This window comes from Leptodactylus fuscus, chromosome 5, assembly GCF_031893055.1.
Source record: "Leptodactylus fuscus isolate aLepFus1 chromosome 5, aLepFus1.hap2, whole genome shotgun sequence".
Classification (NCBI taxonomy): domain Eukaryota; kingdom Metazoa; phylum Chordata; class Amphibia; order Anura; family Leptodactylidae; genus Leptodactylus; species Leptodactylus fuscus.
Genome location: NC_134269.1, coordinates 77,305,911 through 77,320,021, shown reverse-complemented (window position 1 = coordinate 77,320,021; position 14,111 = coordinate 77,305,911). Strand labels below are relative to the sequence as shown.

Here is a 14,111-nt window from a genome sequence, read left to right as displayed (position 1 = left end):
ATTACTGAACCCCTTTGCCACCAAAGACTAACAGAAGTACTAGTGTCACTAACCTCTAGTCCACTTTATATAAAATTGCTTATATACATACAGTGTCTTGCAAAGGTCTTCATACCCCTTGGACTTTTTCACATTTTGTCACCTTACTACCACAAACTTAAATGTGCTTTTGCATGTCGCACTTTTCAGGTTTTTATTTGATTAAAATTCATAAAACCACGTATCATTTTCCTTCCACTTCACAATTATCTGCTACTTTGTGTTGGTCTATCACTTAAAATGTCAGTTAGGGGGAGTTCACACGATGTAACGTGCCGCGTGATGTGGCACGTATACGGTGTGTGAGAGTTTGCGCGCCGTAAACGCTCCCATTGATTTCAATGGGTGTTAGGATCTTATATGCCGCATTATTTTGCGGCCGCAAAATCACGGCCGCAAAATAACGCGGCATATACGATCCTAACTCCCATTGAAATCAATGGGAGCTTTTACGGCGCGCAAACTCTCACACGCCATATACGTGCCACATCACACGGCACGTTACATCGTGTGAACTCCCCCTAAAATACATTTACGTTTATGGTTGCAAAGTGTCAAAATGTGTAAAGTTCAAGGGGTATGAGTATTTTTGGAAGGCACTGTATCCTGTATTTAGTGAATATAACAGTGGCTTGGCTGTTTTTCTGTATTTGAAAGCAACATTCCATTTTGTAGAGAAAGTTATTATCCTGCTTTCCAAAACCTGCTTCTATCCATATTCTCAGTGATTATTGCAGCCATGGATTTTCTAAAGCTTGTCTCATCAGCTAAATTCCCTAGAACTAGCCCTGAGGTCACCTTTTGGCTCTTCCTGTCCTCGGAGTTTACAATAGAACAAACTGGCTGGACTGTATTATATCATATACAGTCCAGATACATATTTAACTGGGACTGTCACCAGACGAGCATTGCATATACAAACAGATGATGTCACTGACTGCCTGTTTCTTCCAGATACTCAGATGGCGTTTCATATTTTATATAACTGCTTTGCACTGCTTTCAGGAAATTCCTGTCACATAATGCCAGCTAATAATCAGGGAAGTATACAGGTCTGAAGAAACCTAAGTTTGACTTGTTGCGCTGATATGTACACAGAGTTCTTGATATGGTAAACTGATACTGTAGATCAGTGTTTTCCAACCAGGTTTTTCTGAAATCCTGGGGTCCCTTTAGCCCTGATCAGGACAACAAAACCTTTTACTTTTACAGTATGGATGGGAAACTGATTTCAACCTGATCAAACATTTTGCAAAGTCGTAACTAAATATCCGAGCCAAATTATAGCACAGAATAACAATCATAGAATAATTTACCTGTCCCAGAACCAAATTTCTTACAGCCCCTAGGAAAGTAAGGGTAAGTTCAGACCGGGTTTTTTGGACCAGAACCTGAGGTCGAGGCCGCCTCAAGTTCCGGTCCAAAAACCAAGTAGCCGCGACTAAAATACAGTGCACTGCACCGGCATTCAGCCATGCACTCCGCTCTGGATTTGGCCCAATGAATGGGCCTAGTGTGGAGGCGGGAGTGTCTTCAGGCTGAATCACGAGGTGAAACGGCCTGAAGAATGAGCATCTCGCATCTTTTTTCCGGGAGCCGTTTCTTCCGGCTCCCGGAAAATAGACCTTTGATTTCAATGGGAGCTATCTTTATGGTGAGGATTTTGAGGCAGATACGGCCTCAATATCCTGACCAAAAATCACTGTGTGAACTTACCCTCAATATTGTATGCACCTATCATACCTATCCTATCATACACCTATCCAGTGCAGGGAGTCATCTGGCGTCACAACTGATGCTTCAAATGCCAGAAACTATACCATACAAAACTATGACATCAGTTCTGACATCAGTTTCCCTCCTGTATGGTACAGAAGTGCTGGACATTTGTGTAGCCTGACAAATACTGAAGGTGGTAGGACTTAAAAGGTACTCAAATGTATATAACCATATTTAGATTTGTAGACATTTAAAAGTTAAACAATTTTACACATATAAATTAGCAAAAATTTTGCAGAATTTTAGAGATTTTCTTTAATCATCTCAGTGGTAACAATCTGTTGTCTTCATCAGTTGCCAAAGGATATGACCATAAATGGAGGAACTTTCTGTGATCTGCGAAATGACCTTGCCAGAAACCCAACCATGATTTTCTTTTTGTGGCTGGATTATCGTACAGAGACACTTCATGCGCAAGTTGATACCACGGTCACAATAAGGAAGTCATGGCTGGGTGACTGGATGACCATAGAAAATTCTTGAATTCATGGTTGGATACATTGGCAACCTATAAAGACAACAGACTGTCACCACTGAGATGTCTAGAGACAATATTTAAAACAATTTTGTTAAATTATTTATATTTGGAAAAAATATAAATATATATTTGAAATAGGATTATGTTTTTAGAAAAACCCCTTTAATGACAGGTCTTTGCTGCGTGTGGGTGCATGAAAGGGATTCCATTCCTTATACAACTTGCGTCCAGTATATTATGCCAGAGTTGGGGAGACATGTCTGAGTCACAGAATTTACCCTATACACATTTAGGGAGAGATTTTTTAATTACATAGAGAAGAATGGAGGAAGTGCATATAGCAAATAGAGATTATGTTCTATGAGGAACTACACATCGTTCCTGTTATTAATCACTGGGAAATGCTGTCAGGATGCAAGGTACATTCCAAAAGTTATAAATACCTAGTAGAAAGTCTTCTTCCTATTTATCATGTATGCTGAGGAAAAACTATGATGTATTATTTTATGGCTACTGACGTTTACTGTGGCTTTCTCAGGTCAAATTGATGAAGTAACATAGGGTGTGGGAAATACAGGTAATGTATTGTGTATGAGACACTAGTCAGGTCTACCTCAACAGCTTTAAATGTATTAAGGGAGAGGAACATGTTTAAGTGTTTGACACAAAATATCTACATACTATCATGACAGTGAGGAGAATTTGGATTTAAAGGGAAGGTTCATTTTACAACATCTTTCACTGAAGTGTGTGAAAAGATGTCATCATTGGGAGTGTGTCCTCTGACCCCACCATATAGTGAAAAGCAATAGGCTTTTGACTCAGGAAATCTACTGTTGACTGCAATGAAAATGAATACACATTACACAAAGGCCTGTATTAAGTCTGAAGATTACTTTAAGTTAAAACCTCTGTTGTCAGAAAATCTTTCTTAGTTTTAGTTGTCTCTTTGAAATCTGAACAACAACTAATATGGTTGTTCCTGGAAGATGTCTCCCCACTTTTGCAGTTCAGATAGCAGATCTACCAAGGAACTCAATCATGCATCTTCCTTCTACATAGAATTGTACATAAAAATATAAAAAAAATATGTGTGATTGCTATAGTTACATATGTCAGACCCATAGACATACATGATTATTATATGCCATTATCAGTTCCTTGCCCAGAAAATCCCAGAATTTGAAACTCAAATTGAAGTTCTTGAAACCCAGATAAAGGAGACTGACCACCAGGCACAGAAGCAGAAGCATGAAATGCGAGGTAAGATGTCTCCATTCTCCTGTTTTTAAGTGCATGAAACTTACAGTCACTCATAAAAATATCATGTGTCAAGAAAGAGCTGTTGGAATTCAATTAAACTTTATGTGTGTGAAGGTAATGATATATGTAAGTGGTTACAATATTAGAGCGAAAGGATACATTTATTGGAGAAAACTGTACAACTGAAAAGAGGCTCTAGTATCTTGTTGGGCTTTCTCTAGCCTGGATACAAGATGAGATATGGTTGTGCATGTAGGTATACGGATTCCATATGGTTTTCTGCAACACATTTGCCCACAGATGTTGCAGCTGGGCCTGTACATTCTGCCATCCCAGCTCTTCCCATAAATGCTTGATTGGCAATAAATCTCATTTGATCCATAAAGGGAACTTGGATTCTTCACTAAAGATTACACCGTTCCAATATAGAGCCGTCTAGATTTCTCGTTCACAACAAGACTGTAAAAAAAGGTGTCAGTGGCTGGCTGTCAATGGCAGGGCATGTAAGAGGTGTGGTGATACCAGATTCCCTTCTGATGAGCTCCTGGGAATGGTCCAGGTGGAGACAGGGGTAATGTAGGTGCCACCTGGGTACAAATGGTGGACAAGGAAACTGTGAGTTGCTCTGTACTGATACAACCCTCTGTACTGGTGTTCTGTGTAGGAACCTATTATATATAATAATAAATACATTTTATTTATATAGCGCCAACATATTCCGCAGCGCTGTACAATTTATAGGATTCAGATACAGACATACATAACAAAGAACGTAATTTCACACAATGGGACTGAGGGCCCTGCTCAAAAGAGCTTACAATCTATGAGGTAGAGGGGGTGACACAAGAGGTAGCAGGGGCGGCATTGCTTATACAGTGTTCAGACAATTTTGTGCATTAGGAATTGTGATAGGCTTGTCTAAAAAGATGCGTCTTTAGTTTGCGTTTGAAACTGTAGAAGTTGGGAGTTAATCTTATTGTCCGGGGTAGAGCATTCCAGAGAAGTGGTGCAGCTCGGGAGAAGTCTTGTATACGAGCGTATACAACCTATTCTTCATGTGTGCATGCCCTCACATATTCACTGCCCCCAACACCTCCTAACAGCTAGGTCAGAATAGCCCAAATGGTAGGTACTTCATCAAATTGACCAAACTGCTACTGTGATGCGCCTCATCTTAAAGTCTATCAACTGACCAAATTGCCTTTGAGTGTGCCGTGGAGGCATGTCTTTCAGTCAAAAATCTCTCAAGAGGCATGCTACTTTAAACCTCTGAGAGCCGTTTTATATGGCATTGGGGGAAACACTTTTATTCCCTCTTATGCTAAGACCCAGTGACTAAAGAGACTACACCTGTACTCAGAGTTTTTACTGTCATACTCATCATTAGAAAACAAATCAGAAAATTAGACATTTTCAGGTAGCATTTTTGTGACATCGATATATGTAATAATGTATATATATATATATATATATATATATATATATATATATATATATTTATATATATATACATATATATGTAATGATTAGAGATGAGCGAACAGTGTTCTATCGAACTCATGTTCGATCGGATATTAGGCTGTTCGGCATGTTCGAATCGAATCGAACACCGCGTGGTAAAGTGCGCCATTACTCGATTCCCCTCCCACCTTCCCTGGCGCCTTTTTTGCTCCAATAACAGCGCAGGGTAGGTGGGACAGGAACTACGACACCGGTGACGTTGAAAAAAGTAGGCAAAACCCATTGGCTGCCGAAAACATGTGACCTCTAATTTAAAAGAACAGCGCCGCCCAGCTTCGCGTCATTCTGAGCTTGCAATTCACCGAGGACGGAGGTTTCCGTCCAGTTAGCTAGGGGTTAGATTCTGGGTAGGCAGGGACAGGCTAGGATAGGAAGGAGAAGACAACCAACAGCTCTTATAAGAGCTAAATTCCAGGGAGAAGCTTGTCAGTGTAACGTGGCACTGACGGGCTCAATCGCCGCAACCCAGCTTTCCCAGGATCCTGAATGGAATACACTGTCAGTGTATTCCCGTATACCCGATATATACCCCCGATACCCGTTCCAACGGTGTGCCCCCCCACCTTCACCCCAGAAATACCCTGCAAGTCCCCTAGCAATAGAATTGGGGCTATATACACCCACTATTTTTGCTACTGCCATATAGTGCCATTGTCTCACTGGGAATTCAAAGAATATATTGGGCTTACATATAACTTCAATTCCAGGGAGAAGCTTGTCAGTGTAACGTGGCACTGACGGGCTCAATCGCCGCAACCCAGCTTTCCCAGGATCCTGAATGGAACACACTGACAGTGTATTCCCGTATACCCCATATATACACCCCAAATCCCCGTTCCAACGGTGTGCCCCCCCACCTTCACCTCAGAAATACCCTGCAAGTCCCCTAGCAATAGAATTGGGGCTATATACACCCACAATTTTTGCTACTGGTATACAGTGCCATTGTCTCACTGGGAATTCAAAGAATATATGGGGGTTATGTGCACCCACAATTTTTAATACTGCTATACAGTGCCATTGTCTGACTGGGAATTCAAAGAATATATGGGGGTTATGTGCACCCACAATTTTTAATACTGGTATATAGTGCCATTGTCTGACTGGGAATTCAAAGAATATATGGGGGTTACGTGCACCCACAATTTTTAATACTGGTATACAGTGCCATTGTCTGACTGGGAATTCAAAGAATATATGGGGGTTACGTGCACCCACAATTTTTAATACTGCTATACAGTGCCATTGTCTGACTGGGAATTCAAAGAATATATGGGGGTTATGTGCACCCACAATTTTTACTACTGGTATACAGTGCCATTGTCTGACTGGGAATTCAAAGAATATATTGGGGTGACGTGCACCCACAATTTTTGCTACTGCTATACAGTTCCATTGTCTGACTGGGAATTCAAAGAATATATGGGGGTTATGTGCACCCACAATTTTTAATACTGGTATACAGTGCCATTGTCTGACTGGGAATTCAAAGAATATATGGGGGTTATGTGCACCCACAATTTTTAATACTGGTATACAGTGCCATTGTCTGACTGGGAATTCAAAGAATATATGGGGGTTATGTGCACCCACAATTTTTACTACTGGTATACAGTGCCATTGTCTAACTGGGAATTCAAAGAATATATTGGGGTGACGTGCACCCACAATTTTTGCTACTGCTATACAGTTCCATTGTCTCACTGGGAATTCAAAGAATATATGGGGGTTATGTGCACCCACAATTTTTAATACTGGTATACAGTGCCATTGTCTGACTGGGAATTCAAAGAATATATGGGGGTTATGTGCACCCACAATTTTTAATACTGGTATACAGTGCCATTGTCTGACTGGGAATTCAAAGAATATATGGGGGTTATGTGCACCCACAATTTTTACTACTGGTATACAGTGCCATTGTCTAACTGGGAATTCAAAGAATATATTGGGGTGACGTGCACCCACAATTTTTGCTACTGCTATACAGTTCCATTGTCTCACTGGGAATTCAAAGAATATATGGGGGTTATGTGCACCCACAATTTTTAATACTGGTATACAGTGCCATTGTCTGACTGGGAATTCAAAGAATATATGGGGGTTACGTGCACCCACAATTTTTAATACTGCTATACAGTGCCATTGTCTGACTGGGAATTCAAAGAATATATGGGGGTTACGTGCACCCACAATTTTTAATACTGCTATACAGTGCCATTGTCTGACTGGGAATTCAAAGAATATATGGGGGTTACGTGCACCCACAATTTTTAATACTGGTATACAGTGCCATTGTCTGACTGGGAATTCAAAGAATATATGGGGGTTACGTGCACCCACAATTTTTAATACTGGTATACAGTGCCATTGTCTGACTGGGAATTCAAAGAATATATGGGGGTTATGTGCACCCACAATTTTTAATACTGGTATACAGTGCCATTGTCTGACTGGGAATTCAAAGAATATATGGGGGTTATGTGCACCCACAATTTTTACTACTGGTATACAGTGCCATTGTCTAACTGGGAATTCAAAGAATATATTGGGGTGACGTGCACCCACAATTTTTGCTACTGCTATACAGTTCCATTGTCTCACTGGGAATTCAAAGAATATATGGGGGTTATGTGCACCCACAATTTTTACTACTGGTATACAGTGCCATTGTCTAACTGGGAATTCAAAGAATATATTGGGGTGACGTGCACCCACAATTTTTGCTACTGCTATACAGTTCCATTGTCTCACTGGGAATTCAAAGAATATATGGGGGTTATGTGCACCCACAATTTTTAATACTGGTATACAGTGCCATTGTCTGACTGGGAATTCAAAGAATATATGGGGGTTATGTGCACCCACAATTTTTAATACTGGTATATAGTGCCATTGTCTGACTGGGAATTCAAAGAATATATGGGGGTTACGTGCACCCACAATTTTTAATACTGGTATACAGTGCCATTGTCTGACTGGGAATTCAAAGAATATATGGGGGTTATGTGCACCCACAATTTTTAATACTGGTATACAGTGCCATTGTCTGACTGGGAATTCAAAGAATATATGGGGGTTATGTGCACCCACAATTTTTACTACTGGTATACAGTGCCATTGTCTAACTGGGAATTCAAAGAATATATTGGGGTGACGTGCACCCACAATTTTTGCTACTGCTATACAGTTCCATTGTCTCACTGGGAATTCAAAGAATATATGGGGGTTATGTGCACCCACAATTTTTAATACTGGTATACAGTGCCATTGTCTGACTGGGAATTCAAAGAATATATGGGGGTTATGTGCACCCACAATTTTTAATACTGGTATACAGTGCCATTGTCTGACTGGGAATTCAAAGAATATATGGGGGTTATGTGCACCCACAATTTTTACTACTGGTATACAGTGCCATTGTCTAACTGGGAATTCAAAGAATATATTGGGGTGACGTGCACCCACAATTTTTGCTACTGCTATACAGTTCCATTGTCTCACTGGGAATTCAAAGAATATATGGGGGTTATGTGCACCCACAATTTTTAATACTGGTATACAGTGCCATTGTCTGACTGGGAATTCAAAGAATATATGGGGGTTATGTGCACCCACAATTTTTAATACTGGTATACAGTGCCATTGTCTGACTGGGAATTCAAAGAATATATGGGGGTTATGTGCACCCACAATTTTTACTACTGGTATACAGTGCCATTGTCTAACTGGGAATTCAAAGAATATATTGGGGTGACGTGCACCCACAATTTTTGCTACTGCTATACAGTTCCATTGTCTCACTGGGAATTCAAAGAATATATGGGGGTTATGTGCACCCACAATTTTTAATACTGGTATACAGTGCCATTGTCTGACTGGGAATTCAAAGAATATATGGGGGTTATGTGCACCCACAATTTTTAATACTGGTATACAGTGCCATTGTCTGACTGGGAATTCAAAGAATATATGGGGGTTATGTGCACCCACAATTTTTACTACTGGTATACAGTGCCATTGTCTAACTGGGAATTCAAAGAATATATTGGGGTGACGTGCACCCACAATTTTTGCTACTGCTATACAGTTCCATTGTCTCACTGGGAATTCAAAGAATATATGGGGGTTATGTGCACCCACAATTTTTAATACTGGTATACAGTGCCATTGTCTGACTGGGAATTCAAAGAATATATGGGGGTTATGTGCACCCACAATTTTTAATACTGCTATACAGTGCCATTGTCTGACTGGGAATTCAAAGAATATATGGGGGTTATGTGCACCCACAATTTTTAATACTGGTATATAGTGCCATTGTCTGACTGGGAATTCAAAGAATATATGGGGGTTACGTGCACCCACAATTTTTAATACTGGTATACAGTGCCATTGTCTGACTGGGAATTCAAAGAATATATGGGGGTTATGTGCACCCACAATTTTTAATACTGGTATACAGTGCCATTGTCTCACTGGGAATTCCACAAATAATTTGGGGATTCATTCACCCTACATCTCAGGCTCTTGCCATATTCACCCAGGTTGTCAGTGCTGCACCAGCTCGTTCCCAGACAGCTCGGCCCGAAAAACGCGTTACCTATATAGAGGATTTGGACAATGAAGACAACATGTTCTAAATCTAATGTCTGCACCTTCTCCAGAATTAAAATAAAGGCAGCGTTTAACTTTCAAATAGCACTGCACAAAGGAAGAGCTTATCAGCTTGTCTCATGACATGCTACTGAAAAGTTTCATTTGTGTATCTTAATGTAAATATAGTTGTATAAGCTTTTTGGGTTTTAGGCACTGCCAAGTTATTTATTACCACCCACTCCCTTATAATGATGATGACGCCAAAGTCACTGTGGGTGTTCAGAGCTCACAGCTTTGGGTGACATTTGTCTTGCTCTCTGTCGGTACCAGCTGTCTTTTTGGATACCGTAAAGTTATGTTGACTTTATTAACAGCTATAGAAGCTTTAGCCAGGTTGTGACGGTGTGTAACCCTAACAACACTAAGTGGGATACACATTAATAGTCAGTCTATGTACGCTAAACGTATCACTGAAGTAATTTTTTTTCCCTCTCCCCTAATATAAGAAAGGAACAGACATTAGACCTAGACTGGGGTTCGAGGCTTGAAAAAATCCAGTATTATTTGTTCTTCATGATGTGAAATATGTGTTGAAAAGCAACCCAAGATGAAGTCAGCCATGTGTGCCAGTGTGTTACTTGGCATGCCTTTGCTGGCCCCAACTGTAAGGGTCACTCTCCATTTCCTCCATTTTCCACTCCCCTTCACACCATTTGTGGTGAAGCAATGGGATGCACTGAAGTGCACCCTCTAGCCTCGTGTGGGATAGGGACATCAGATGCCACTCCAACCCCCTCGTCTTCCTCCGCCAGCCAACGGTGCGAAGATGAGAGGAGTGTGCTCTGAATGTTTTCTGCCTAGCAGAGGCTAGTTCTCACTTACGAAAATGGCCCCACTTTGACCTGTATATCAGGCACAATGGTGTAGGTTTCAAAGAAACATGGCACCAACAAGTTGGAAAACGTGGGCCATGCGTGGACCGTGTTTGAGTCTGGCAAGCTCCAGATCTGCTACCAGGTTCCAGCCATTATCACAGGCGCAAAAATGCCAGGCCCCAGGTGTAGCAGGGAAAAAAAAATGCCATCTCAGCCAGGATGGCATCCCTGACCTCGGAGGCACTGTGCTGTCTGTCCCCCAAGCTGATCAGTTTCAGCACGGCCTACTGACATCTCCCCATGCCAGTGTTACAGTGTTTTCCGCTAGTAGCTGGGGTGGAGGTTGCAGCTTCGTAGGGTTTCAGTCTACTCCTGCCATGAATTTTGGCCTGGGAGAGGAGATAGGCCACCCCAGTTTGCACCCGGGGAACAGACTCCACCACATTCACCCTGCCTGTCATTAAAGATAAGCACTGCAGCATCCCTGACCACAGGCGCTTGTCCATGTGTCGGTGGTCAAGTGGACCTTGCAGCAAAGCGCAGAGCTCTGGGCCCGACTGATGTTATGGGACACATGCAGGCGCAAGGCAGAGACAGCACACCAAGAGAAGTAGTAACGGCTAGGCCCAGCATAGGGAGGTGCCCCAGCTGCCATCTGCTGACGGAAGGCCTGGGTCTCCAGAAGCATAAACAAACACCAACATCTCCAGGGCCAGCAGTTTATCGATGAGGCTGTTACAGGCTTGGGCATGGGGGTGGGTTGTATTGTACTTCTGCCTGCAATGAAAAGCTTGGGAAATGTGGAGTGGCTGGGAAGAGGCGCATGATGGTGCAGGCCAAAAGGGCGCATGAGGGTGAACTCCCCAATGTGTCAGAGATAGGTGTGTAGGTGTCCTTGCATCATATACTTGCACCATATTTGGCTTTGGAAGTTAATTTTGTGCCAAAAAGTGGTTAAGACAGCGATCCCTCAGCTACTCCCGTTACACTGTCTATTGAAGTTACCATCTGTGGAAGTGGACCACCATTTCTAAGATCCCAAAGGAAGCAGGCAAGAGATGTGCAGTTCAGAAAAAAAGATGAGAAAATAAGTTTAGGCTGTAGAGCACAGAGGGATCGGAGAGGACAGAGCTGGTGTCGGCCAGGTATTCCCACAACATGCGCCTATACTTGTCCCTCCTGGTGACACTAGGCCCCTGAGTGGCAGTAATTTGTCCAGGGGGGCCATTAACGTGTTCCAGACCTAGGAATAAGTCTTCCAACAGGGTAGAGTTTTGCATGCCTTTGCTTCTACCCACTGTTTTTGCTGCTTAGCTTCCCTCCACATCTACTCTGCTTTCACCCCTAAACATCACCCCAGTTTATGCCTTTGCTTCTACCCAGGTTTTTTGTTGATTTAGCTTCCCTCTACATCTACACTGCTTTAGCCCCTAGACATCACCCCTGTCCATGTGGGGTCGGTGGCCTCGTCATCCACCAACTCCTCTTCCAATTGCGCACTGCCCCCTTACTGCAAACCGCACATGACCACAGCTTGCCTTGATGGCAACTGTGTCTCATGATCCCCACTTAGGTCCAGACAAGTCGGTGGCGGGTCCAAAACCCCAAAATTGGAAGGAAATGGCAGATGCTGCAGTATTTCTAACACCTGTTCCTGGTGCTCGGGCCTGGTCTGTGTTGTACCCTGCACCCTGCTTAACGCATCTGCCATATCCGAAGTTGTGCTGAGCGCATGCTAATGTTTCGTGTCCAGTGCAATGGATGGGATGGGATTTCACATAAGTCTGCCACCCATGGCCACTCATGGTTGAGCAACTGAGGGAGTTGACTTTGACGAACCCGAGGGTTTTGGAGTTGGAACTACATCAAAGGTCTGTGCTGCTCACACACTCTGCTCAACACATGATATGTTTAGTGCCAGCAGTGTGGAGACGTCGCACAACAGCCGTTGTTCCAGCAGGTACAGGCGTTGTAGGAGTGCATAGAGGCTAGCAGCGGCAACTATACACTTTAAAAACTATCCGCACAAGCGCCACACTTTCACCAGTAGCTCAGGAACATTGGGGTACCTTTTTCAAAAGATTAGCAGCAATGAGTTAAAAACGTGGCCCAGGCATGGAATATGTTGCAGGCTGCCAAGCTACAGAGCCAATCCCAGGTTACGGCCATTATCACACATGACAACATGCCTGGGCCCAGGTGCAGTGGCAAAAACCACATTGCCGTCTCATCGAGGATGGCATGACTCACTTTGTAGGCAGTGTGCTGTCTGGCCCCCAAGCTGATGAGCTTCAGCACGGCCCGCTGACGTCTCCCCACACCAGTGTTGCAGCGTTTCCAGCTCGTAGCTGGGGTCAATTTAACAGCGGAGGAGGGTGGTGTTTCAGCCCTCCTCCCAGGAATGTTGTGTGGGGAGACAAGTCAGGCCACCACATTTTGCGACCCGGTCCACGCCTCAACTACATTCAACCACTGTGCCCAAATTGAAAGGTAGCGTCCCTGTCCGCATGCACTTGTCCATTCGTAACTGGTCACATGGAACTTTAGGGCTAAGCGCTGAATTTAGGGACCGCCTCATGTTTGGGGGAAAGTGCTGGTGTGGACGGCACAGTGCGGTGGCGCAGTAGACACTCTGCCCAAAAAGGGCAGAGTGTCCCCCAGCCGGGATTCCAACATCTCCTGGGCCAGATTTCTTGAGATGAGGCCGTTGAAGCCTTGGGCATGTGGGTGGGTTGCGCTGTACTTTAGCATGAAATGAAAGGCTTGGGAGATGGGGAGTTGCTGGGAAGAGGCGCATGATGGCGCGGGCAAAAGGAGAAATGGCAGGAAAAGGTGAGGATAAGGGTGAACTCCCCAAAGTGTCAGAGGCAGATGTGGAGGTGTCCTGGCTCCTGGTCTGGACTGCAGCGCCAGCCCTGTCAACAGTGGAAGAGGCAGTGGCCGCCAGGCCAAACGACGATTATCCTGCGCTTGCTCTCACCCACTGAGCCCAGGGCTTGCCTTCCAAATGATGGCACCCGCAAGAGGTGGTGAGATTCCTCTCCGCAGATCTCCAAACCATCTTGGACTTGCAAATTGCACTAAATTTGTCATGTAACTGACATGTATATGATGAGTCTATCCATTGTCTGTTCATTTTGGTGAAAGTCAGCCTGTCAGCTGACAGACAGCTGTGCTTGTCAGTGATGATGTCACCGGCTGCTTGTACCCCCAGTTTTTGCTGCTTAGCTTGCCTCCACATCCACACTGCTTTTGCCCCTACACATCACCCCTATCCATGCCTGTGCCTCTAGCCATAAGTCTGCCACCCATGGAAACTCATGGTGCAGAAAGTGAGGGAGCTGACTCTGAGGAACCCTTGGGTTTTGTAGCTGGTACTCCATCAAAGGTCTCTGCTGCTCACACACCCTGCTGAACATACGGTATCTAGGGTTAGAGCGTGTGGTGACCTCGCACAACAGTAGGTGCTTCAGGCAGATGTAGGCCTTGCTGGAGTGTATTGCGGCTAGCTCCAGGTACTGTAGACTTGGGAAAGTGGGTGTCCAAGTGCCGCACTT

General features: G+C 43.6%; 1 protein-coding gene across 1 annotated transcript in view; it reads left to right on the top strand.

Annotated features, from left to right (window-relative positions):
- Window positions 1-14,111, top strand: part of MYO5C (myosin VC) — a 119,208-nt gene that overhangs the window by 59,476 nt on the left and 45,621 nt on the right. Inside the window, exon 26 of the mRNA XM_075273463.1 lies at window positions 3,466-3,559. Within this exon, the coding sequence (XP_075129564.1) occupies window positions 3,466-3,559 (94 nt within the window). The remainder of the gene's footprint in view (window positions 1-3,465; window positions 3,560-14,111) is intronic.